General features: G+C 43.2%; 1 protein-coding gene across 1 annotated transcript in view; it reads left to right on the top strand.

The window, feature by feature from the left end:
- Nucleotides 1-25381, top strand: part of LOC124775553 (zinc metalloproteinase nas-6-like) — a 104207-nt gene that overhangs the window by 7389 nt on the left and 71437 nt on the right. The window contains exons 2-5 of the mRNA XM_047250386.1: nucleotides 9489-9579; nucleotides 15027-15108; nucleotides 22874-22940; nucleotides 23369-23463. Coding sequence (XP_047106342.1) covers nucleotides 9489-9579; nucleotides 15027-15108; nucleotides 22874-22940; nucleotides 23369-23463 — 335 coding nt within the window. The remainder of the gene's footprint in view (nucleotides 1-9488; nucleotides 9580-15026; nucleotides 15109-22873; nucleotides 22941-23368; nucleotides 23464-25381) is intronic.

Raw genomic sequence — 25381 nt, 5'->3', positions numbered from 1 at the left:
GTGGGAACCCTATGGGTCTTTCTTTACGTATTGATGTTACGTAATTTTCCACTAAATAAAATATTTTGTGCAAAGCCAACTAAATTTCAATAATCAAAAAGTAAATGCCGGCTGGTGAACTGGAGCTACTCTCAGAGGTCTAGTGTGGGTTGTCATTATCGTATGGTAGCGAAACTTGGTACATGTTGTAATGCATAAATGCCGAACCGATTGACGCTGAAAACCAATTTGTTCCAAATCTGGCCATCAGGTGTAAATCTGGCGCTGTGAATGCAGGAAAGACGTGTAGAAATGTTTGCATGTATGATGGATTAGGAACAGGACGTGGGAAAAAAAGGTCAGACACCTAAGAAAAGCGTAATGTTCATTTTATTATTAACTTTCACTCACACAGTTATTTCAATATGAACACTGGAGACGTCGACGAGGTGCTGTACAGCGCCAGATTTTCATCTGGTGGCTAAAACTGGAACTAATTTTTTTTCCAGCGTCAATCGGCTCAGCATTAACACCTTGCGTACCTACCAAGTTTCGTTGCCGTACAATAATTACAGCCCACACCAGACCTCCATGGGTAGATGCATTTTAATTGTAAACACCCGCTATTTAGCCAGCGAATAATAATGTGTGTGAAATCTTATGGGACTTAACTACTAAGGTCATCAGTCCCGAAGCTTACACACTACTTAACCTAAATTATCCTAAGGACAAACACACACATCCGTGCCCGGGGGAGGACTCGAACCTCCGCCGGGACCAACCGCACAACGAATAATAAATTTTGGTGTTGAATAGTTTAAATAAAATTTCATATTCTCGTAAGTTCACATAACATTCATAACATGCCCGCATCGGAGTAGTGGTATGTCTCATATACGCTGCAGCAACACTCTCAGATGGAAACTTTTTGAGTGCCCCTTACACATCTAATCTACACCAAGTGGCTAGTTCTATTGCTATTCTACATCTATGCTGCCCTGCAGATGTGGCTGCACCCTTTGCACACACTTCAGGCCCATTGCTGAAACTAACATTATAGTACACTATCAAGTTACAGTTGTATTTTGCTTTGAAAATATTTCATAGCATTATTTTAATGTTAGTTATTACCTAAAGATAAGTGTTTGATTTCTGCCAGATGTTCAACAGCAGTTTTTTTCCCCTTGGTCAGAAAGCGGCGTAAGAGCGAGAGTTTGGGAGGGTGTGATTACATTATCACTAGCGCAGTCCTCGCTTAAAATGAAGTTATGTTGCGATCTCGACTGAAAGCTAGAGGAAACTCCAGATTACCAGGATGTGGATTATCCAGCTTGCGGGTTACCCGATCATAGTGTGCCAATTTCTAAAAGAAATTAAAATAAAACATGAAGTATTCAGTTAGAATCCGTGCGAATATATTGCTTTGGAACACAAATATCTGGTAGCAGAAACGCAGATGACTATAAGCTCCTCAACTGGATAAATAGTGGTGTTTATGAGGCAGGATTTGAGCAACTAAATGACGCGGACGCAGTGAACAAGGCGTATTCGGCAGACGAAGAGAGCGAAGCTGAAGCGACCGAGGGACCAGTTATGTTTACTGAGGCACTGAAATGCTTTGATGTGTTATTAGAGTATGCAGAACAAAATCCCTTTGACTATACCGATGATCTGACTCTTCGAAAAGTGAGGACGACCCCGTCGTCAGGAGAAAAAGTTACTGAAAATCAGAAACCGAAACAACTTGTCCATTATTTTCCAAAAGACAGATTAAAACAAGCGGTCTGAAATACAGTGTAAATTTTCGTCTAGTAAATCATAAGTTAGGGGAGACTGGGTGATATCGGACGCGGTTAATATTGGACAAGAGCCATTTCTAATCTCGGTCGCTATAGTCGGCTCCTATCGCACTACTGCTGTGTGAACTGTGGAGGAACGAGATATGTAACGCGATTCTGAATCAAAACAAGTGTGTGCTTCGGATTGCCAAGAAGTTATCTGCTTCTAGTGAATTTTTTAGTTCTTGCAGCTTTGGAGTTTTGTTTTTTGCTTGATAGTATGTAATATTGCATTTTTATCATATCTTTAGATAAAAGTGACATTATTCTCTATAGTGAAGGCTAAGAAAATATCTAACGATAGTAAGAATAATGGGAAAGCAGAAATAATAGTAAAACAGTCCGATCTATTGTTTGGTAGTTATGTCAGTGTGACTCCACAGACGGCGCTGATACCAAGGACTTCCTTCATCCGCCAAACAGTTCACAGATAAATATTCTTCAGCCGACAGCAGATTTAGGCGGCCTCACCACTTCATTCGGCCAGTTCCCGTTCCTGTTATGAACGAGTCACCAACATTTGTCAACGAGTAACGTTCCATTTTCGCAGTTGATGCTTGATGTCGCAGTGTGTAGCTATGAATTGAGGCCGAACTAAATTACTGTCACCGACTGCAGTCTTTCATTGAGATTGATTAGACCAGTTCAGAGCTCTTACTTCAGTACCACGTCCTTTTGTCAAACTAAATCTGCGTCTTTGTCGTCAACATCCTTTTAACGGATGAGTGTTAACTGTTTCTCATTATGTTGCCAACGTTATTTATATTTTGGTATATCGTCGCCCTGTGACTGTAGAGTTGCAGCGTATAAGGCAGAGGCGTACACATTCCGCTTTTAACCTGCCTATGCTTGCCTCTTAGCCAGGCAGGAAGGTGGCGCTTGTTATCAACAAAACGGGGGGGGCTGCTCTCTGCTTCCATCCAAGCCTAGCTATGCCCAAACCAAGCAGGCTAAAGGAGTCTTGTTTACCCGCTCGTCTCCCGCTGTTCTATGCTACCTTGCAGTTTATTCTGTACGCTTTCTTTGTAGTGTTATGAGTAGGATTCGGAAGTTGATAAAAAGTCTTTCTTTACCCGAGCATCACAAGACGAGAGTACATGAAATATATATTCATTTTGTGTTATTGCAGGCCAGAAAATGATGGATTTTATTTGTTCTGTTCTTTAATTCTGGGCTCATATCGTGTTTACGGATTTATTTCGGTATGAGTGGTTTTCTCTACAACTTCACGCTCTTTCGACTAGTGTTAGCTAGTCTCAATTCGAACCACAATCAGGTCACCTGCAATACATGTTTTGTATAGTAAGAATAACCATATCAAAAAGTGGATATCTTTTGGGCATAAGAACCTGAAGATTTCTGTTATAATGCAACGCTAACTAAAGTTTTGAAAGTCTAGTTTCTGCAGCCTTAGTGTGTTGCAGCCAAATATGACCGTAGTTTACCATCTTTAATTAGTTTTCCAGAATGTTTATTACAGGTTCTTTTAAATCCTCATCGCTGTCTTTTATGTCATCTCATTGTCTCTATAGAGCTGTACCATGGGAACAAGGAGAGGATATTGTTTGGTGCCCAGTATCCTCTTCCTGTAACACAAACTGCACGCAATTATTAACTCGGTTCTTTATTCACAAACTAAGAGATGCTTAAGCTTCCACGTGCTGTGGTACAAGCTCTTCTGTATAGTCCAATCTAGCCTCAATGCTGTTGAAGTACAAAGCCCGATATGTACACTATTCTGCCTGATTCTGAGCTACAGCCTGTGACTGCAGCTCCGACTCGGTGCCATGCTGGAACTCACTCGGTGCGACAGACTCGAAATAACCAGCCCTCCGGTCAGCTGCGGCTGTCTAAATACTGGCGGCCGAGGGGGCGTTGGCGCCGCGTTTCCAGCCAGTCTCTCGTTGGCCTTGATCGATCTTTTTGTGACCTCTACGCTGCATGGTGTGCTGAAGCCAGCTTATGCCAGCGCAGGTTCTCTGAATTCATTCTAGGTGGCCAAAGTAGTTCATTCTAAATTCTCCAAATGCATTTTAGTATACACGAAATTTGAAACTTCTGGAAACACGAAATTTGTTTTCCATATTACATTAATCTGAAAAAGTACATGTCTGAAAGAAGAAGCTTTTCATTCCTAGTAAGCATTCTTCACACTACTTCGCATACCACCAGAATGTGGTTTTTAATGTCAATTAATCTATATTTTTTTCCTATTCCAGTCAATGTTTGCCCTAAATTTTAAAAAGACTGTATACTGCTGAATGGCCTAAAGTCCTTATCACGCAATTCCACACACTTGTCAGCCACTAAGTTTTTGTCCTCTTTCAAAATATTTATGCAGTAAAACTGTTGGTAAAATTTACAAACATATCGTAGCACACTCGTGTTTCCCGAATGAGTTTTAAGTAACTTCTTAAACAATTTTCAATGTGAGACACTTACCGATTTCGAGCAGTTTCATGAACAAAACAGAACATTTCTTTACTGGACTTTGTTTGATCACGAGTATACATTCCCAATTTTTAATTTCTGCTCAATCACATTTAAATTTGGTTTCTTCATTTTGTTGCTCCCACCATTAGGATGAACGAGCTGCAGTGAAATTACCTATGCAAACACATACCTTGCTAGTCATGTAGCGTTGAGAGTGCAACCCTCTGTAGTGTGCAACAGGCCACATGGGTCCCGTGAAGCTTGCCAGGCTTGCCGAACCCGAAGTCGGCCTGCTTCAACCACCGTGCTCCAGTACACATGTACGCTTGTGTCTCCTTTGTGGCAGGCTGAGCTGTTTTAACAGTTGTGACAGACATAGGGGCAGGCAGGTTGGAAGAAGAATTTGTAGATCTTTGGCTGTGAGCACGACACCTCAGTGAAGCAACAGCTTTCTATGTTACGGAGATGGCTCCTGCTACCTTTATGTTAGTTACAAAAACTGTGACTAACGCATCACAATTTCATGTCTGATACAACCCGCCAAAAATTTAAACATCCAAATTCAAAGGATGGAAAAAATGTTAAAAAGTCAATGAACATATATGCTAATGACACTGAGTTTTATAGTTTTTTTAATCAATGATCATAATACTGTTTAGTGTGAGGACTGTTCCAATAAAATCTTTTAAAAAATGTAATATAGAAAAAGCTCACGTGTCCAGTACTATCCAGGTCTCCCTTAAAGAAGAGGGCTTTCTAATGTGACAGGTAACATGTTTGGATAAAACAGCAAACCACGGTACCTGCGCGATCCTTTCTCACATTTTATAGTTGTTAATAATGACAGTATAATGTTACTTATAATCCGTCTTGATTGCAAATTTTTTTTATTCATATGACCGGTTTCGGTTTATCCTGGACCACCTTCAGATCTGATATTTCAGTTACAGGAGTAACCCGTCCAAATCCAGCAACTTTCACATGCTGCGTCACATAAAATTGGTTGGCAGAATGCACTTCATTTATATTAATTATAACACTATTACCGACAGGTGTCGTCTGGTATATTTGTTACATTCCATTTATACATATTGTATTGAGTAGATTTTTTGGATTAACTTTTATCTCCAAAAATACTTCATTAAAATCTGTAGTATGGAGAAGCCGGAAGAAGCATACAGCGCCTGGCGTTGTTGACGGGGCCCTCCTGCACGGCCCTCTTGCCCACGGCGATGGACATCAGGCAACTGAGCGGATCGCGGCACAACACCGAAATGGCGGGAGCCACGGAAGCAGGCCATAGAGGAAAACAAGTCTACACCGGCGCCATAGATATAGAAATCGACCTATGCTTTTTAGATCGTATAACGTTGATAATTTTACTGTTATTTAATTTTGATAAGTACAGATTTTAACCTTGACATCTACAGATTTTAATGAAGTATTTTTGGAGATAAAAGTTAATGAAAAAATCTACTGAATACAATATGTGCAAATGAAATGTAACAAATATACCAGACGCCACCTGTCGGTAATAGTGTTATAATTAATATAAATGACGAGCATTCTGCCAACCAATTTTATGTGACTCAGCATGTGAAAGTTGCTGGATTTGGACGGGTTACTCCTGGAACTGAAATATCAGATCTGAAGAAGGTTTAGGATGAACCGAAACCGGTCATACGAACAAAAAAAATTTTGCAATCAAGACAGATTATAAGTAACAATATACAATCACTGATTGCTGCTATCCCATCAGGCATTATGTCTGTTTTTGCAAATAATGACAGTATTTGGAATAAGTGTAGTCGTTGGGATAAGAGTAGTTGTGGGAATGAAGAGAAACCAACCGTAAAATGAACTGAATGACATGAGATTTTATAATAATCATTAATTTATCACACATCCATATACATATACAGGGCGTTACAAAAAGGTACGGCCAAACTTTCAGGAAACATTCCTCACACACAAATAAAGAAAAGCTGTTATGTGGACATGTCTCCGGAATCGCTTAATTTCCATGTCAGAGCTCATTTTAGTTTCGTCCACCTACGCTCAATGGAGCACGTTATCATGATTTCATACGGGATACTCTACCTGTGCTGCTAGAACATGTGCCTTTACAAGTACGACACAACATTTGGTTCATGCACGATGGAGCTCCTGCACATTTCAGTCGAAGTGTTTGTACGCTTCTCAACAACAGATTCGCTGACCGATGGATTGGTAGAGGCGGACCAATTCCATGGCCTCCACGCTCTCCTGACCTCAACCCTCTTGACATTAATTTATGGGGGCATTTAAAAGCTCTTGTCTACGCAACTCCGGTACCAAATGTAAACTCTTCGTGCTCGTATTGTGGACGGCTGTGATACAATCCGCCATTCTCCAGGGCTGCATCAGCGCATCAGGGATTCCATGCGACGGAGGGTGGATGCATGTATCCTCGCTAACGGAGGACATTTTGAACATTTCCTGTAACAAAGTGTTTGAAGTCACGCTGGTACGTTCTGTTGCTGTGTGTTTCCATTCCATGATTAATGTGATTTGAAGAGAAGTAATAAATTGAGCTCTAACATGGAAAGTAAGCGTTTCCGGATACATGTCCACATAAAATATTTTCTTTCTTTGTGTGTGAGGAATGTTTCCTGAAAGTCTGGCCGTACCTTTTTGTAACACCCTGTATATTGTTCCATGCATATAATTTTGGAAAAACAACTTTACAGTGCATTACAATACCCCGGTGTAAAAAATATTTGACGTAAGAATGTAATCTTTGTGTTCTGTTCGTTCTTCATTTTTTTTAAGAGATAAGAAACGTTAGTTGATTCAGCAACCCTTGAAAAGGCTACAGACAATTGTCTGTGAGTAAAGACAGGATTTGTGGGTGTAATGTCACTCTTTGAAGTGTTTGTCCTTGCACTTGCTCGTAGTGGTCGCAAATGTTAAAATTAAGTTTTAGCGCAAAAGCAGGATGCAGTGTCAGAAGCCGGTTAGAAAACCTCTCTAATGATATGATACCTCATTCATCCGTATACGACTATTATGCATTGAGAAAAAGAGATGTTGACTTGAAAAATAATATACAGGGTGAGTCACCTAACGTTACCGCTGGATATATTTCGTAAACCGACGAACCGATTCCACAGACCGAACGTGAGGAGAGGGGCTAGTGTAATTGTTTAATACAAACCATACAAAAATGCACGGAAGTATGTTTTTTAACACAAACCTACGTTTTTTTAAATGGAACCACGTTAGTTTTGTTAGCACATCTGAACATATAAACAAATACGTAACCAGTGCCGTTTGTTGCATTGTAAAATGTTAATTACATCCGGAGATATTGTAACCTAAAATTGACGCCTGAAACCTCCGACGTTCAGTTGCGTGTTGTAACAAACACGGGCCACGGTCGGCGGGCAGCATCTGCAGGGACATGTTTACGATGACGACCGTGTTTACGAGTGTGGCTGTAGTGCACTGTTGTGGTTTGGTCTATCTGTCGCAGTGTCCGCATGTAGCGCTTGCTGCTATTGTTATTCTGCATTCATCTCCGCACGCAGACCAACTGTAGTACACAGTGTTACCAGACGTCTGTGATAGTGTAGTGTTGTAGGAACTGTGACCATGGTGTATTCGAACTCTGAAAAGGTGGAGATGATACTCATCTATGGCGAATGTCGACGAAATGCAGCTGAAGCCCGCAGGGTACCCGGACAGAGAGCATCCAACGTGCCGCACATTGCAAAACATCTACCGCCAACTGTATGCAACAGGTATGGTCGTAGCACGCAAATGGGTCCGTAACAGGCCCGTCACAGGAGAAGCGGGTGCAGTTGGTGTGTTAGTGTCATGCGCATACTGTATCGTCACCGCTTTCACCCGTTTCATGTGTCGCTACATCAGCATTACATGGTGATGACTTTAATCATCGAGTGCAATTCTGTCGATGGGTATTACCAGAGAATGCGTTGCAGTTCTACCTGTTTACCGATGAAGCGGGTTTCACAAACCACGGGGCAGTGAATCTACGGAACATGCATTACTGGTCCGTGGACAATCCTCGCTGGCTCAGACAGGTAGAGCGACAGCGACCGTGGACTGTAAATGTATGCTGCGGAATCATTGGCGACCACCTCATTGGTCCTCACTTCATTGCAGGGGCCCAAACAGCTGCAACATACATCCCGTTTCTACAGAATGATCTGCCAACGTTGCTCGAAAATGTCCCACTGGAAACGCGTCGACGTATGTGGTATCAGCATGATGGTGCACCTGCACATTCCGCAATTAACACTAGGCTGACCCTTGACAGGATGTTCGACGGGCGTTTCATAGGACGTGGAGGACGCATAAATTGGTCAGTCCGTTCTCCTGATCTTACACCTCTGGACTTCTTTCTGTGGTGTACGTTAAAGGAGAATGTGTACCGTGATGTGCCTACAGCCCCAGAGGATATGAAACAACGTATTGTGGCAGCCTGCGGCGACATTACACCAAATGTACTGCGGCGTGTACGACATTCATTACGCCAGAGATTGCAATTGTGTGCAGCAAATGATGGCCACCACATTGAACATCTGAGATGTCGGGACACACTCTATTCCACTCCGTAATTGAAAACGGAAACCACGTGTGTACGTGTACCTCACGCCTCATGGTAATGTAGATGTGCGTCAGCGAAAAAGACCAATAAAAAGGTGTTAGCATGTGGACGTAATGTGCTATTCCAGTCTCTTCTGTAACTAAGGTCCATCACCGTTCCCTTTGGATCCCTAAGTAATTCGGTGCTCTCCGATACACACGAACGAACAGCGGAGGAGTGGTACTCAAGCGTCAACTTTAGGTTACAAAATCTCCGGATGTAATTAACATTTTACAATGCAACAAACGGCAATGATTACGTATTTGTTTATATGTTCAGATGTGCTAACAAAACTAACGGGGTTCCATTCAAAAAAACGTAGGTTTGTGTTAAAAAACATACTTCCGTGCATTTTTTTTATGGTTTCTATTAACCAATTACACTAGGCCCTCTCCTCACGTTCGGCCTGTGGAATCGATTCCTCAGTATTTGATGTGGTTTACGAAATATACCCAGCGGTAATGTTAGGTAACTCACCCTGTACATGATAACAGTTTCCGGCAAAACCATTTGTGTTGTGGATTATCCGCGCAATCTCGGGTCCGTAATAACCAGGACAAGTGGGAGCACTCCGTGTTGCGCGGCAGCTGAGGTGCGTGTTGCGGGCTGTGTGGGCGCCACCCAGCGGCGGTGCAGGGCGCCCCCAGAGTGCGCCGTGACGATGCCCGACCTGTCGCCGTAGGGATTGCAAACAACCGACCTGTTAATATCGACATCGATACTTTAGTTCTGAATAACCGATTTTTTGAGTATTTGTTTGGTCTCAGTTACAACAGCCTTATTTTTACACAGAGTACGCAAAGGAACTTGCCCCCCTTCTTGCAGCGGTGTACCGTAGGTCTCTAGAAGAGCGTAGCGTTCCAAAGGATTGGAAAAAGGCACAGGTCATCCCCGTTTTCAAGAAGTGACGTCGAACAGATGTGCAGAACTATAGACCTATATCTCTAACGTTGATCAGTTGTAGAATTTTGGAACACGTATTATGTTCGAGTATAATGACTTTCCTGGAGACTAGAAATCTACTCTGTAGGAATCAGCATGGGTTTCGAAAAAGACGAGCGTGTGAAACCCAGCTCGCGCTATTCGTCCACGAGATTTAGAGGGCCATAGACACGGGTTCCCAGGGAGATGCCGCGTTTCTTCCGCAAGGCGTTCGATACAGTTCCCCACAGTCGTTTAATGAACAAAGTAAGAGAATAGGGACTATCAGACCAATTTTGTGATTGGACTGAAGAGTTCCTACATAACAGAACGCAGCATGTCATTCTCAATGGAGAGAAGTCTTCCGAAGTAAGAGTGATTTCAGGTGTGCCGCAGGGGAGTGTCGTAGGACCATTGCTATTCACAATATACATAAATGATCTTGTGGGTGACATCGGAAGTTCACTGAGGCTTTCTGAAGATGATGCTGTGGTGTATCGAGAGGTTGTAACAATGGAAAATTGTACTGAAATGCAGGAGAATCTGCAGCGAATTGACGCATGGTGCAGGGAATGGCAATTGAATGTCAATGTAGACAAGTGTAATGTGCTGCGAATACATAGAAAGATAGATCCCTTATCATTTAGCTACAAAATAGCAGGTCAGCAACTGGAAGCAGTTAATTCCATAAATTATCTGGGAGTACGCATTAGGAGTGATTTAAAATGGAATGATCATATAAAGTTGATCGTCGGTAAAGCAGATGCCGGACTGAGATTCATTGGAAGAATCCTAAGGAAATGCAATCCGAAAACAAAGGAAGTAGGTTACAGTACGCTTGTTCGACCACTGCTTGAATACTACTCAGCAGTGTGGGATCCGTACCAGGTAGGGTTGATAGAAGAGATAGAGAAGATCCAACGGAGAGTAGCGCGCTTCGTTACAGGATCATTTAGTAATCGCGAAAACGTTACGGAGATTATAGATAAACTCCAGTGGAAGACTCTGCAGGAGAGACGCTCAGTAGCTCGGTACGGGCTTTTGTTAAAGTTTCGAGAACATACCTTCACCGAAGAGTAAAGCAGTATATTGCTCCCTCCTACGTATATCTCGCGAAGAGACCATGAGGATAAAATCAGAGAGATTAGAGCCCACACAGAAGCATACTGACAATCCTTCTTTCCACGAACAATACGAGACTGGAATAGAAGGGAGAACCGATAGAGGTACTCAAGGTTCCCTCCGGCACACACCGTCAGGTGGCTTGCGGAGTATGGATGTAGATGTAGACGGAAAAATTCGCGGCAGCAAGATGGGGTTGTGTGATATATACGAAACTTGGTAAGTGTGATTCTGCATCTGAAAGATGATGTCTATTCAGTTTTCACCCCGGTGGCATAAGAGTGGTGATAGTAGCGCCATTGTGTGGATGGAAATCAGGTAAATACATGTTGCCACGGTATCGAGCGTTAGTCATGTTCGAGACTGCATGAGGTGAGTTGGTGTTAAGTCAAGATTGGCTTTAAGGCAACAAAGACCTCCTTGTCAACACCTCACTGAGTTTGAACGAGATCGTGCAACAGCGCTACAAGAAGCTGGATGTGCCGTCTGCGATATTGCAGAAAGACTTGGTAGGAACATAACTTCTGTACATGATGGCTGACACCGGTGGTCACGACACTGTACAGTCGCAAGAATGCCGGGCTCTGGATGTCCACTTCGCACTATCGTTAAAGAGGACCATAGTGTTTGGCGTCTGCTTCTAGCGCATCGTACCGCATCTGGGGCAGTAATTTGAGCTGCAGATGGTCCCATGATGACACAACGAACTGTTACAAATTGGGCACTTCAAGGACAGCTCCGAGCAAGAGGTCTCGTAGCGTGTCTTCCATTGACCCCAAACCACCAACACTTCAGACTTCAATGGTGTCAGGCGAGAGCTCATTGGAGCGCAGGGTGGAGGTCTGTTGTGTTTGCTGATGAGAACTGGTTCTGCCTCGGTGCCATTCATGCCCATATGTTGGTTAGAAGGATGCCTCTTGAGAGACTGCAATCAAACCGTATGTGTACCTGACACACTGGACATATACCTGGAGTTATTGTCTAGGGTGCGATAACGTATTACTACAGGAGTATTCTTGTGGCAGTCTCACACACCGTGACTACAAATTTGTACGTATGTTTGTTGATTCGACCTGTTGTGCTGCCATTCATGAACAGCATTCCAAGGAGTGTTTTCCAACAGGATAACGCTCACCCACATACCACTGTTGTAACCCAACATGCTACAAACAGTGTCGGCTCGTTGGTTTGGCCTGTTCGATCACAGAGCTGTCTTAAGTCGAGCACGTATGGGACAACTCCAGCGTCGTCCACAAACAGCTTTTAACTGTCCCTGTACTGAGCGACGAAGTGCAACAGTCATGGAACTCCATCTCACAAACTGATATCTGTCACCTCTACAACACAATGAACGCTCGTTTGCATGCTTGCATTCAGCATTCTACCGGTTACACCGGTTATTAATGAACCAGCATTTCACATTTGCAATGGCTTATCTCGTGCTTAGGTTAACCTCTGCTCTTGCAATGTTAACCGCTCTGCATTAGTCTACATTAATTGTTTATCGTTTAAGATGGTCTGTGACTTCTGAAGGTTTGGTTTCTTGTTTGAATGATAGTTTCCGATGAAAGCTGTCGACTTACAAATCAACCCATTATACAACGAGTGTTTATGAAGATACTGTACAGTAAATATCGGGCATTGGATTAATTCATTAGTCAAGTTTTAACTGTTCCCATGTAATTGTTTCAGATAAATGTTCTATTTTCAATACTATCTAAAGACTTCCTTTCCATTGTCGAAAGAGCATTCTGAATTTTGTCATCAAAAAATGAATAGTATTCAAATACATGTTTAAAAGTAAGTTAATAATTTGACTATAAAACTGGCTTTGTTTAATTCAAAATAATTAAAGAAATCAAAACGCTAGAAGTTGTGCACAAAAACTTCTTACTTGTCTGCCATTTCTAGGAAGTGATAAAAGTGTAAGGAAATTAAGGTAACAATAATAAGTTAAAAACGCAAGGATTCATTTATTGTTTATAAAAAATAAGAAGTATCTTATCTGCTGCCTGTGTCTAGGTTTATCTATTTCTAGCCCTTGGAAACGCACAACACTAAAAGTAGAATTATCCAACTTCAATTTTCATTCTTTAGCATTAATGCCCAAATAGTATCACAATAGTTCTCCTCTTTAGGCCAGTGATCAGTGCATCGGACTGCCACCCAGCGGGCTCAGGTGGGTTCCTGGCTGGGTCAGAGATTTTGGTCATCAGTGCTATTCGACCATTTCATTTCAATATTATGAGTCTCGATTTTTGAGCAGACTTTCAGAATGTTAGAGTCACGAGGACAATACTGCTGATTTACATACATCAAAAAAAGTTTTGCATCGTCCCAGTTCCTAGAACTCCTGAAGATAGGCGTTGACTGTGGATATTGTATCACACAGTCCCTTCGACTGTTCAGAGATGTCACTAAACCCTCCCATAGGTGTAAACAACTATGCATGAGCAGCGCCTATTAGACGAAGGGGGTCAGACAGTCGATCAGTTCCAGTCATTCCACCAGGAAGGAGGTACACAGCTTGTGTTGTCCGTAGTTCAACCATGCCTAGACAGTCAATACCGCGATCCGATCGCGTCCGCATTGCCACTTTGTGCCAGAAAGAGCTCTCAACAAGGGAAGTGTCCAAGTGTCTGGGAGTGAACCAAAGTTCGGACATGAAGGAGATACAGAGAGCCAGGAACTGCCGATGACATTCCTCGCTCAGGCCGCCCAAGGGCTACTACTGCATTGGATGACCGCTACCTACAGATTATGGCTCGGGGGAACCCTGACAGCAACGCCATTATGTTGAATAATGCTTTTCGTGCAGCCACAGGACGTCGTGTTAAACTATGTGCAATAGGCTGCATGATGCGCATCTTCACTCCTGAGGCCAAGGGCGAGGACTAGCAACCACGACACCATGCAGCTCCGTACAGACGGGCTCAGCAACATGCCGAATAGACCGCTGAGGATTGGCACCACGTTCTCTTCACCAATGAGTGTCGCATATGCATTCAACCGGACAATCGTCGGAGACTTGTTTGGAGGCGACCCGGTCGGACTGAACGCCTTAGACACACTGTCCAGCGAGTGCAGCAAGGTGAAGGTTCTCTGCTGTTTTGGTGTGGCATTATGTGGGGCCGACGTACGCCGCTGGTAGTCATGGAAGGCGCCGTAACGGCTGTACGATACGTGAATGCCATCCTCCGATCGATAGTGCAGCATATTGGCGAGCCATTCGTCTTCATGGACGTCAATTCTCGCTCTCATCGTGCACATCTTGTGAATGACTTCCTTCAGGATAACGACATCGCTCGACCAGAGTGACCAGCATGTTCTCCAGACATGAACCCTATCGAACATGCCTGGGATACATTGGAAGGGCTGTTTATAGACGACGCGACCCACCGACCACTCTGAGGGACCTACGACGAATCTCCCGTCAGGAGTCGGACAATCTGGACCAATAGTGCCTTTATGAACTTGTGGATAGTATGCCACGACGAACACACGCATGCATCAATGCAAGAGGACGTGCTACTGGGTATTAGAGGTACTGCTGTGTACAGCAATCTTGTCCACCACCTCTGAAGGTCTCATTGTATGGTGGTACAACATGCAATGTGTGGTTCTCATGAGCAATAAAAAGGGCGGAAATGTTTAGGTTGATATCTATTCCAATTTTCTGTATTGGTTCCGGAACTCTCGGACCGTGGGGGGGGGGGGATGCTGCAAAACTTTTTTCGATGTGTGTATTACAGTACAGTATTCAACCCCTGATTACTTGTCGAGAACAACAACGAACAGTGTGCGGACTAAGTTTTATTTTGTTTAACTGTTTTTTTGACATTTTGATTCGAGGTACCTTTAAACTTATAATGCAGATGTATGAGGAAGTCTTAGAAATTTTTGGTCATTGTTGGATGTGTATGCCTGTTACCGGAAATAATAACAATAAGAAGCCGGTAATTGGTTATTTAAGTAACTGGTTATTTTGAGCGGTTTTAAGAGTCAGGTTAAACTGGAGATGAAGAAACCGGTATAACCAGAAACCGGTTGTCTCGACGATAACCGGCGCCCCTGTGTTGCAGGCCGCTGCCGCGCCCGTGGCTGGCGCTCTCCCTGTTGGCCGCCGCCGCCGCCTTCGACCTGCCGCTCGGCGTTCCCGACCAGGTCAGTCGCACCGGCCTCCACACCTTCCAGCCAGACAACTTGTTGCTAAAAAGTATCACCCTAAGTAATCTAGCATTCACGCACCACGAAGTGCAATACTGAAGACACCGAAAGCCCACACAGAACTATTCTGTTTCTCTACTTACTCCACACGACAGGTAGCGTTCTTGTCTTCTGTATCAAACTCACTGTTAAATTTAGTTAGCGTTTCCGATACTATAGAGGACTCACGTTTCTGCAGGCCCTCACTATCTGATTCATCTTGGCATCGTTACCTTGTAAATTGTCTGTCTCTTCTTAGATTTAACAAATATGACGTCCGACACAACAGATACGACTGGTGTTACAACGGCCATATAGAACCAACGCTTAAGAGAAGTCGCAACAAGCCATTTACAGGTACTGAAATAAATCAACGGTGAAGGTTAAAAATTTATGCCGGACCCGGCTTCGAACCCGGCTGCTCTACTTCGCTACAACGGTTGGCTTAACCGCCTTCTTCTTTTTTCTTTTCGGTATTGTTCGTTGTGTTTGGTCTGGGCAGACGTCACAAGACATCCGTTCAAGTTGATCGTTGATTCCTTTACTCAGTTTTTTTATTACAGAGGGCTAGCAGCCCTCTGACCGAACAAGCTGAGCTACCTTGCTGGCACCGCCTCGTGCATCTGGAAACGCTTCCCGTCTGACCAAATTCTGAATCTGTCACGCGCAAGTAGCCCCCTTATCCTTTAGCAACATTGCACCACTGCTCGCAGCATTCGCTAAGTCTCGCAGGGGTTCTGAATGTATCATGGCGTATCCACACTAAAAGTACCAACAGCCATCCTTACGCACGGATATACATGTGTGGTATCTTTTCTGTCGGCCATGTCCGACCACACGTCTGTCTATACGAGTCAGGGAGGGTGTTGGGACTTTCAGTGCAGATGCACTATATATTTCGTACCCCTGCGAGATTTAACGAATGCTGAGACCAGTTGGGCTAATGGATAGGGGAGCTACGTGACAGGTTAAGGATTTGGACCAACGGTGAAAAGTGTGCAGACGGCCGAGGCGGTTAAGACAACCGTTCTAGAGAAGCAGAGCAGCCGGGTTCGAAGCCCGGTTCGGCACAAATTTTCAGCCGTCACCGTTGATTCACTTTAATGCATGTAGAAGGCCAAATGTCCTGATTTCTCTTAATTATTTATACTAATTTGTGTTAGTACGTTGCTTGTACACTTTCTGATCTAATTTATGCAGACACGCCTATGTAATGAGGAACTGATAACTAGGTATCACCAGAGGTGCACCTGCCAGTATGAAAGGAGTCGGGGTCTTTTGCCTGTACAGAAGCAGTAGCTCAGTGACTTCCAGCGTGGACGAGGCAGTGAATGCCACCTGAGAAACTAATCCATAAGACAAGATTCAGCCCTTCCAGAGCTACCCAAGTCGACTCTTGGTGATGTGATTGTGAAGTGGAAAGACGAAAAAACAGCCACAGCTACACCATGTCCTGACAGACCTCATATAATAAGGGATAGGAACCTTCGGCACTGCAAACAGTCGTTGTAAAGTATCTCAGAAAATCAGCGAAAGGATCACTCGCGAGTTCCAAGGTGCTACCATCGGTCCAGCTAGGACAATGACTGTGCTTAGGGAGTTAAATAGAATGGGGTATTATGGTCGAGCAGCTCCTCATAAGCCACGTTACCTGCCGACGCGCGTAGCGCCATTAGTGAACGATGTTGTGTTACGGTATGGGGAAGTTTTTCTTGGTTATGGCGTGGTCCCCTTATTGTGGTTAAACTAAATGCGGAGTAGTATGAGCACACTTTACTTCATTGTATACTGTGTACAGCAGAGGAACAGTTCGGAGACAATGACTGATTGTATCGCCAAGGCAATGCACCATGGCGCACGGTCTAGGGCGCCTTGCCACGGTTCGCGCGGCTTCCCCCGTCGGAGGTTCGAGTTCTCCCTCGGGCATCGGGCATGAGTGTACGTGTGTTGTCCTTAGCGTCAGTTAGTTTAAGTTAGATTAAGTAAGGTGTAAGACTAGGGACCGATGACATCAGCGGCTTGGTCCCATAGGAACTTACCACCACCACAGTGCACCACGTCATAAAGCAGCTTCTGTGAGGAAATCGTTTCTGGAAAATAACGTTCATGATTGCCCTGCCTAGACTGTCGACCTGAAGCCAATGAAAGACACTTCAGAAACTTGTTTCCTCTTGCTTCGGCTCTTGAGGAAAAATGAGCTGCCATTGCTCTGCAGACATTCAAACAACTCATTGAAAGTGTCCTCAGCAAACCTCAAGCAGTAGCAAAGGCGATCCCTACTAGGTGTCCGGAGACTTTTGATCAGATACGTTAGGAAATCTCACCTTTCTGAATGGTCTTTGCCTTCGTTATCCAGTCTTACGTCTTACCTTTTTCACATATTGTTTTGAATATTCCGCAATTTAGATACCTATACTGATCTTCCGTCTGCATTACGGTAGCAAGAATAATCTAGAAAGGTAGTGATAGAAGCCGATACAAAGCGTTGCTCACGCTCTCTTCCTCACCAGCTTCTTCCGGAGCGCGACACCTATTCTTCAGATGAAACTGTTGAGGCTCTGAAAGTGCCGTTACCGACAGAGCCGACACGCATACCTTCCAAAAGCGAGTCGGTGACAATGTGGTTTCACCTTCACCACTGTGCAGAAAGAAGTGCAGAGGTTACTGTCAAAACAACTCAACGTGCACTGTGACGTTGATGAACTGTCAACAGTGTCGCATTATTAGAAGCTACGAGTTATATGAAAGTAAGTTCTCCATCCTCGTAAATAGGCCGAGATCACACTTCGTGGCGAAATGTCCCTAGTACGAAAGTATTGAGCGAACCCTGGATCTTGACTTCTAGATCGGCACGCTGATAGGTCGGATATTATCTGTTCCCACCATCTCCAACGAACTTTTTTACGTCAGATAAATACACTTCTGAATCCGTGAATTATTAAGTGAAGGACTCATTTCGGCTACCATGGCTCAACAGGATGCCCGTAAACATTACCTGATACTCATAAACGCTGTGACCTGAGTACCACGTACCAGCTGTGAACGGAATAAACAGAGAGGAGGAGGGTTCGTGATACGCCAAAATTGAACGTCGCCTTTAAATTAATATGTAATAACTTCTTAATATACTGCCATAATGCTAATATACTATGGCAATGGTTGTTGTGATAATAAAATACTGTAATTCAATGTAATAACTGTAGACTGGAAAACAATAACGAGCTAAGTGCCTTTTTTTTAGTTAGACCCGAAAAACCAAGCTAAGTGCCGACCACCTGAAAATCGGGCTAAGCACTATGACCACTTCTAGTAGTGCATGTGAGGTCCGACAGATAGCATGAGCGGTATGTGCCGGCCCAATGGTCAGGCTACAGCGGGCCATATGGCACAAAGCTTTGTAATTGTCTGCAGCGTACGACAGGTTTTGTCTAGATTGAAAATTGTAAGAGGCTTGAAGCATGTCAGAGTGTCAAGTAACTGAGGACCTCGTAAAAATTATGGAGAAAGCGACACCTAACAATCCAGCCTGAGGACTTTTTATTTTAAAAAAAAAGCAGCCAATATACAAATTAACACAACGAAAATAAATATTTCAAAATTTAATTTGATTGAAGTGGAAAAATTGCCCCTGGTTTCGTCAAGATGAGAACAGTGTTTAACGATCTTGAAGACTGGACCCAGAAAGGGATCCCCACTGACATAATAAAGAACTTTGTTTTACCGTCACAACAACGTAAAAACAACTTGTCAGCTGAAGAGAAAAAAGGTCTATGCTGCCGTAGTAGAAAGTAGGTAACAAAACATTTTTCGAAGAGTTAATCAAATAAAACTGCTTTGTGCTGTATAAAATTAAAAGAAGAATTAAACACAATTTAATCACAGTATAGTGTATCTGAAAATGTCTATTATTAGCAAAACTGATAAATGCTTGAAATATCTTTCATTGGCTCTTACCTATTTTTGCCGATACCTGTATGGCATGAAGCACGTTCTGCGTTTTTCAGAATAAAATATTTATTTTTTTTTTTATAAAAGGAAGGCAAGTTAAGAAATTGCAATAGTTTTGTGATTCTTACTGCAGACAATACGTAAAAAATGTTGTTGAGGTTGTTTCACGAGAATATTGTTGTAAGAAAAAATGAATAACTCGGAATCAGGCTTTTGTCACTTATCCCGCTCTTTGCTTCTTGTTTAGCACACCACGTACAACAGACATGAAGCACAGAGCTGAAACGGACGTAATCTGGTCCCTCTCGCAGTTTCTCTGGTGAATTGGTGTCTCGGTTGCACTCTTTAGGCTTACCATGCCCATCTTGGCAAATGCATGGACGTTATATCATAACATACGAACAGTTAAAACATTCAGGGCGCAGATGATACAATTAGCAAACATATTGGTGCATTACGCTACTTTCTAAGCAAGTTTAAGATGATGCTACGTCCACCGGAAGAACAGCTGCGAAGAGAAATAAAACAGACATCCAAGATTAGCCAGGAATACTGCAGGCTACTACCCAATTAACCTTCTGTCTGTTACTTAAAAACAAACAGTATTTACAGAAAAAAACGAAAATTCAATGTTTAATTCAGGTTTTATTCGAAAATCGTTTATTTGTAACGTGAAACAAAGCGCTTTTGTAGCAAAAATAAAAAAAAGTCACTACACGTTATGATGTAGCGGTAGAAAACATATTTCCTCAAAGAAAAAAAGGTAAAATTTAAAAGAAACGCACAACAAAAAATATCAAAAGTCGCTTCAGTACTTCGTGAAGCCCATATAAAACGTGTTTCTGTTATTCACAAACAGCATTTATAAATAATAACAGAAAACTCTTGCCTTCAATCGTGATGAAAAACGTTCCATTGAGTACAAAATAACAATAATGATTACACAGTTTTTTAAAATGTTTTGTATGTAAGCTGCACTTCCATCAAAAGTAATTGCTTTGGTTACATAAAAGTGCAGAAGTAACACGATCAACTAATTTCCATCACTGTCCGCCCCGATAGCTGAATGGTCAGCGTGGCGGACTGCCGTCGTAAGGGGCCCGGGTTCGATTCCCGGCTGAGTCGGGGATTTTCTCCGCTCAGGGTCTGGGTGTTGTGTTGTCTTCATTACCATCTCATCCCCATCCGGCGCACAGGTCGCCCCATGTGGCGTGGAATGTAATAAGACCTGCACCAAGGTGGCCGGACCTGCTCCGTAAGGGGCCTCCCGGCCAATGACGCCAATCGCTCATTTCCATCACTTATAAAACGCAATTTGCATTTTGTAAGGATATAACCGAAGAAACTGCAAAAAGGTGGGAATTTAAGAAGATGAGATCTGGACAAACTGATTAAACCAGAGGTTGTACAGACTTTCAGGGAGAGCATAAGGGAACAATTGTCACAAATGGGGGAAAGAAATACAGTAGAAGAAGAATGGGTAGCTCTGAGGGATGAAGTAGTGAAGGCAACAGAGGATCAAGTAGGTAAAAAGACGAGGGCTAGTAGAAATCCTTGGGTAACAGAAGAAATATTGAATTTAATTGATGAAGGGAGAAAATATAAAAATGCAGTAAATGAAGCAGGCAAAAAGGAATACAAACGTCTCAAAAAAGAGATCGACAGGAAGTGCAAAATGACTAAGCAGGGATGGCTAGAGGACAAATATAAGGATGTAGAGGCTTATCTCACTAGGGGTAGGATAGATACTGCCTACAGGAAAATTAGAGACCTTTGGAGAAAAGAGAGCATCTTGTATCAATATCAAGAGCTCAGATGGAAACCCAGTCCTAAGCAAAGAAGGGAAAACAGAAAGGTGGAAGGAGTATTAGAGGGTCTATACAAGGGAGACGTACTTGAGGACAATATTCTGGAAATGGAAGAGGATGTAGATGAAGACTAAATGGGAGATACAATACTGCGTGAAGAGTTTGACAGAGCACTGAAAGACCTGAGTCGAAACAAGGCCCCGGGAGTAGACAACATTCCATTCCATTAGAACTACTGACGGCCTTGGGAGAGCCAATCCCGACAAAAATCTACCATCTGGTGAGCAAGATGTATGAGACAGGCGAAATACCCTCAGACTTCAAGAAGAATATAATAATTCCAATCCCAAAGAAAGCAGGTGTTGACAGATATGAAAATTACCGAACAATCAGTTTAATAAGCCACAGCCGCAAAATACTAACGCGAATTCTTTACAGACGAATGGAAAAACTAGTAGAAGCCAACCTTGGGGAAGATCAGTTTGGAATCCGTAGACATACTGGAACTCGTGAGGCAATACTGACCTTACGACTTATCTTACAAGAAAGAGTAAGGACAGGCAAACCTACGTTTCTAGCATTTGTAGACTTAGAGAAAGCTTTTGACAATGTTGACTGGAATACGCTCTTTCAAATTGTAAAGGTGGCAGGGGTAAAATACAGGGAGCGAAAGGCTATTTACAATTTGTACAGAAAGGAGATGGCAGCTATGAGTCTAGGGACACGAAAGGGAAGTTCGGTTGGGAAGGGAGTGAGACAGGGTTGTAGCCTCTCCCCGATGTTATTCAATCTGTATATTGAGCAAGCAGTAAAGGAAACAAAAGAAAAATTCGGAGTAGGTATTAAAATCCATGGAGAAGAAATAAAAACTTTGAGGTTCGCCGATGCCATTGTAATTCTGTCAGAGACAGCAAAGGACTTGGAAGAGCAGTTGAATGGAATGGACAGTGTCTTGAGAGGAGGATGTAAGATGAACATCAGCAAAAGCAAAACGAGGATAATGGAATGTAGTCGAATTAAGCCTGGTGATGGTGAGGGAATTAGATTAGGAAATGAAACTCTTAAAGTAGTAAAGGAGTTTTGCTATTTGGGGAGCAAAATAGCTGATGATGGTCGAAGTAGAGAGGATATAAAATGTAGACTGGCAATGGCAAGAAAAGCGTTTCTGAAGAAGATAAATTTGTTAACATCGAGTATAGATTTAAGTGTCAGGAAGTCGTTTCTGAAAGTATTTGTATGGAGTGTAGCCATGTATGGAAGTGAAACATGGACGATAAATAGTTTAGACAAAAAGAGAATAGAAGCTTTCGAAATGTGGTGCTACAGAAGAATGCTGAAGATTAGATGGGTAGATCACGTAACTAATGAGGAGGTATTGAATAGAATTGGGGAGAAGAGGAGTTTGTGGCACAACTTGACAAGAAGAAGGGACCGGTTGGTAGGACATGTTTTGAGGCATCAAGGGATCACAAATTTAGCATTGGAGGGCAGTGTGGAGGGTAAAAATCATAGAGGGAAACCAAAAGATGAATACACTAAGCATATTCAGAAGGACATAGGTTGCAGTAAGTACTGGGAGATGAGGAAGCTTGCACAGGATAGAGTAGCATGGAGAGCTGCATCAAACCAGTCTCAGGACTGAAGACCACAACAACAACAATAAGCATATAACATATACAATGAACTAACAGTGAGCTATGTGAGGCACTAACTATATATTAAAAAATAAAAGAAAAAAAAAGGAGGCAAAGAGAAGTAGTCGCCGTCCAGTTTCTTCCTCATACATTCACTTATGTTTCTTTCTCTGGCAATGCTAGCAATACTGCCATTAATCCTACCATTTACTACATCGTCTATGTTCTCTTCCAAAAATAACGAACCATAGTTGTGGTAGAGCGCCACTCTAGCCAGGGCCCGTCACCTGTGAGCAGACATGTTGATCGGTGTGCCTGTTGTGTGTGTTGCAGGAAGCAGACGTGCCAGGGGAGCCCATCTCTGCCAAGGAGTTTGCGCTGTCCGCCACCTCTGCCGCAGGTGCGTACCGGTGCTTAGCCGCTTTAGAAGAACACACAGTCATATAAGCATTTTTCCTTTTCACACTCCGTCGTACATTGGAGGAAACAAATTTTAACATTCTTTGCTCTCTGATATTCAGGTTGCAGATGTAAGTTGTGACGTTTCAAAGTTATTCATCTCCGCCAATTTAACTGGATATTTACAGACATTGCAGTATTATTTGCGAGTGGTATGTCAAACACGTAAGCTTTAACGGTCCCCTCCAACCAAAAGAACTTATTTGCAGTTGGTGACATAATTTATTTCATTAAGTTTGCCTAGAACAGTTCGAAATGGCGTGGTATACTCCTGGGCCGGGATGTACGGCTTGGTGCTACCTCGCTATCTGCGCAGCCCTTAGAGTTCGGAGCCAGCAGCGCGATGTGTTGTGTTGTGTGGTGTTACAGCGCTACTGCAGCCGCCACTGGACGACGGCTCCCCGGACCCCATCCTTGCTGCGGGGCTCTTCGAGGGCGACATCGCTGGGGTCTCCCCGGAGGACGTTCTAGTGGTGAGTGGGTGCCGACACAGCTTACCGCCAACCGTCGATCGGAAATCCAGTACCGTCTCCGAACCAAAACTCGTTGTCCGTGAACATACCAGGACATAAACATTGTTAGACAGGGTGTTACAAAAAGGTACGGCCAAACTTTCAGGAAACATTCCTCACACACAAATAAAGAAAAGATGTTATGTGGACATGTGTCCGGAAACGCTTAATTTCCATGTTAGAGCTCATTTTGGTTTCGCCAGTATGTACTGTACTTCCTCGATTCACCGCCAGTTGGCCCAATTGAAGGAAGGTAATGTTGACTTCGGTGCTTGTGTTGACATGCGACTCATTGCTTTAGTGTTCATCACGAACGTGGTTTTCCAGTCAGTGCAATGTTTACAAATGCGGAGTTGGCAGATGCCCATTTGATGTATGGATTAGCACGGGGCAATAGCCGTGGCGCGGTACGTTTGTATCGAGACAGGTTTCCAGAACGAAGGTGTCCCGACAGGAAGACGTTCGAAGCAATTGACCGGCGTCTTAGGGAGCACGGAACATTCCAGCCTATGACTCGCGACTGGTGAAGACCTAGAACGATGAAGACATCTGCAATGGTCGAGGCAATTCTTCGTACAGTTGACGATAACCCTAATGTCAGCGTCAGAGAAGTTGCTGCTGTACAAGGTAACGTTGACCACGTCACTGTATGGACAGTGCTACGGGAGAACCAGTTGTTTCCGTACCATGTACAGCGTGTGCAGGCACTATCAGCAGCTGATTGGCCTCCACGGGTACACTTCTGCGAATGGTTCATCCAACAACGTGTCAATCCTCATTTCAGTGCAAATGTTCTCTTTACGGATGAGGCTTCATTCCAAAGTGATAAAATTGTAAATTTTCACAATCAACATGTGTGGGCTGACGAGAATCCGCACACAATTGTGCAATCACGTCATCAACACAGAATTTCTGTGAACGTTTGGGCAGGCATTGTTGGTGATGTCTTGATTGGGCCCCATGTTCTTCCACCTACGCTCAATGGAGCACGTTATCATGATTTCATACGGTATACTCTACCTGTGCTGCTAGAACATGTGCCTTTACAAGTACGACACAACATGTGGTTCATGCACGATGGAGCTGCTGAACATTTCAGTCGAAGTGTCCGTATGCTTCTCAACAACAACAGATTCGGTGACCGATGGATTGGTGGAGTCGGACTAATTCCTGACATCAACCCTCTTGACTTTCATTTATGGGGGCATTTGAAAGCTCTTGTCTACGCAACCCCGGTACCAAATGTAGAGACTCTTCGTGATCGTATTGTGGACGGCTGTGATACATACGCCAATCACCAGGGCTGCATCAGCGCATCAGGGATTCCATGCGACGGAGGGTGGATGCATGTATCCTCGCTAACGGAGGACATTTTGAACATTTCCTGTAACAAAGTGTTTGAAGTCACGCTGGTACGTTCCGTTGTTGTGTGTTTCCATTCCATGATTAATGTGATTTGAAGAGAAGTAATAAAATGAGCTCTAACATGGAAAGTAAGCGTTTCCGGACACGTGTCCACATAACATATTTTCTTTCTTTGTGTGTGAGGAATGTTTCCTGAAAGTTTGGCCGTACCTTTTTGTGACACCCTGTATATCAACTTCTTGTTGACATGCGTTGGTTAGAGACTTTGAGAGATTTGTCAAAGAAATAACTGTGCCCATTTTCTCTTTGCGTTGATTTATTTCTTTATCATTGTTTAAATTTTTTTATTCGCTGCTGTGAGTTGCACTCTTGAGAATCTACTGCAGTTCGAAGACTTGCAAACAAGAGGGAAATCGCTCCTATCGAAGCACAATAAATGCGAATTTGTTACTGTTTATTTAAAAGAAAATTGAGGTACCTGCTGTCTCATTCTAGCTTCCTCTGT

The sequence above is a fragment of the Schistocerca piceifrons genome, chromosome 1 (genome assembly GCF_021461385.2).
Source record: "Schistocerca piceifrons isolate TAMUIC-IGC-003096 chromosome 1, iqSchPice1.1, whole genome shotgun sequence".
In the NCBI taxonomy this organism is placed as follows: domain Eukaryota; kingdom Metazoa; phylum Arthropoda; class Insecta; order Orthoptera; family Acrididae; genus Schistocerca; species Schistocerca piceifrons.
Note: the sequence above shows the minus strand (reverse complement) of the source record. Positions and strands in the feature narration are given on the sequence as shown.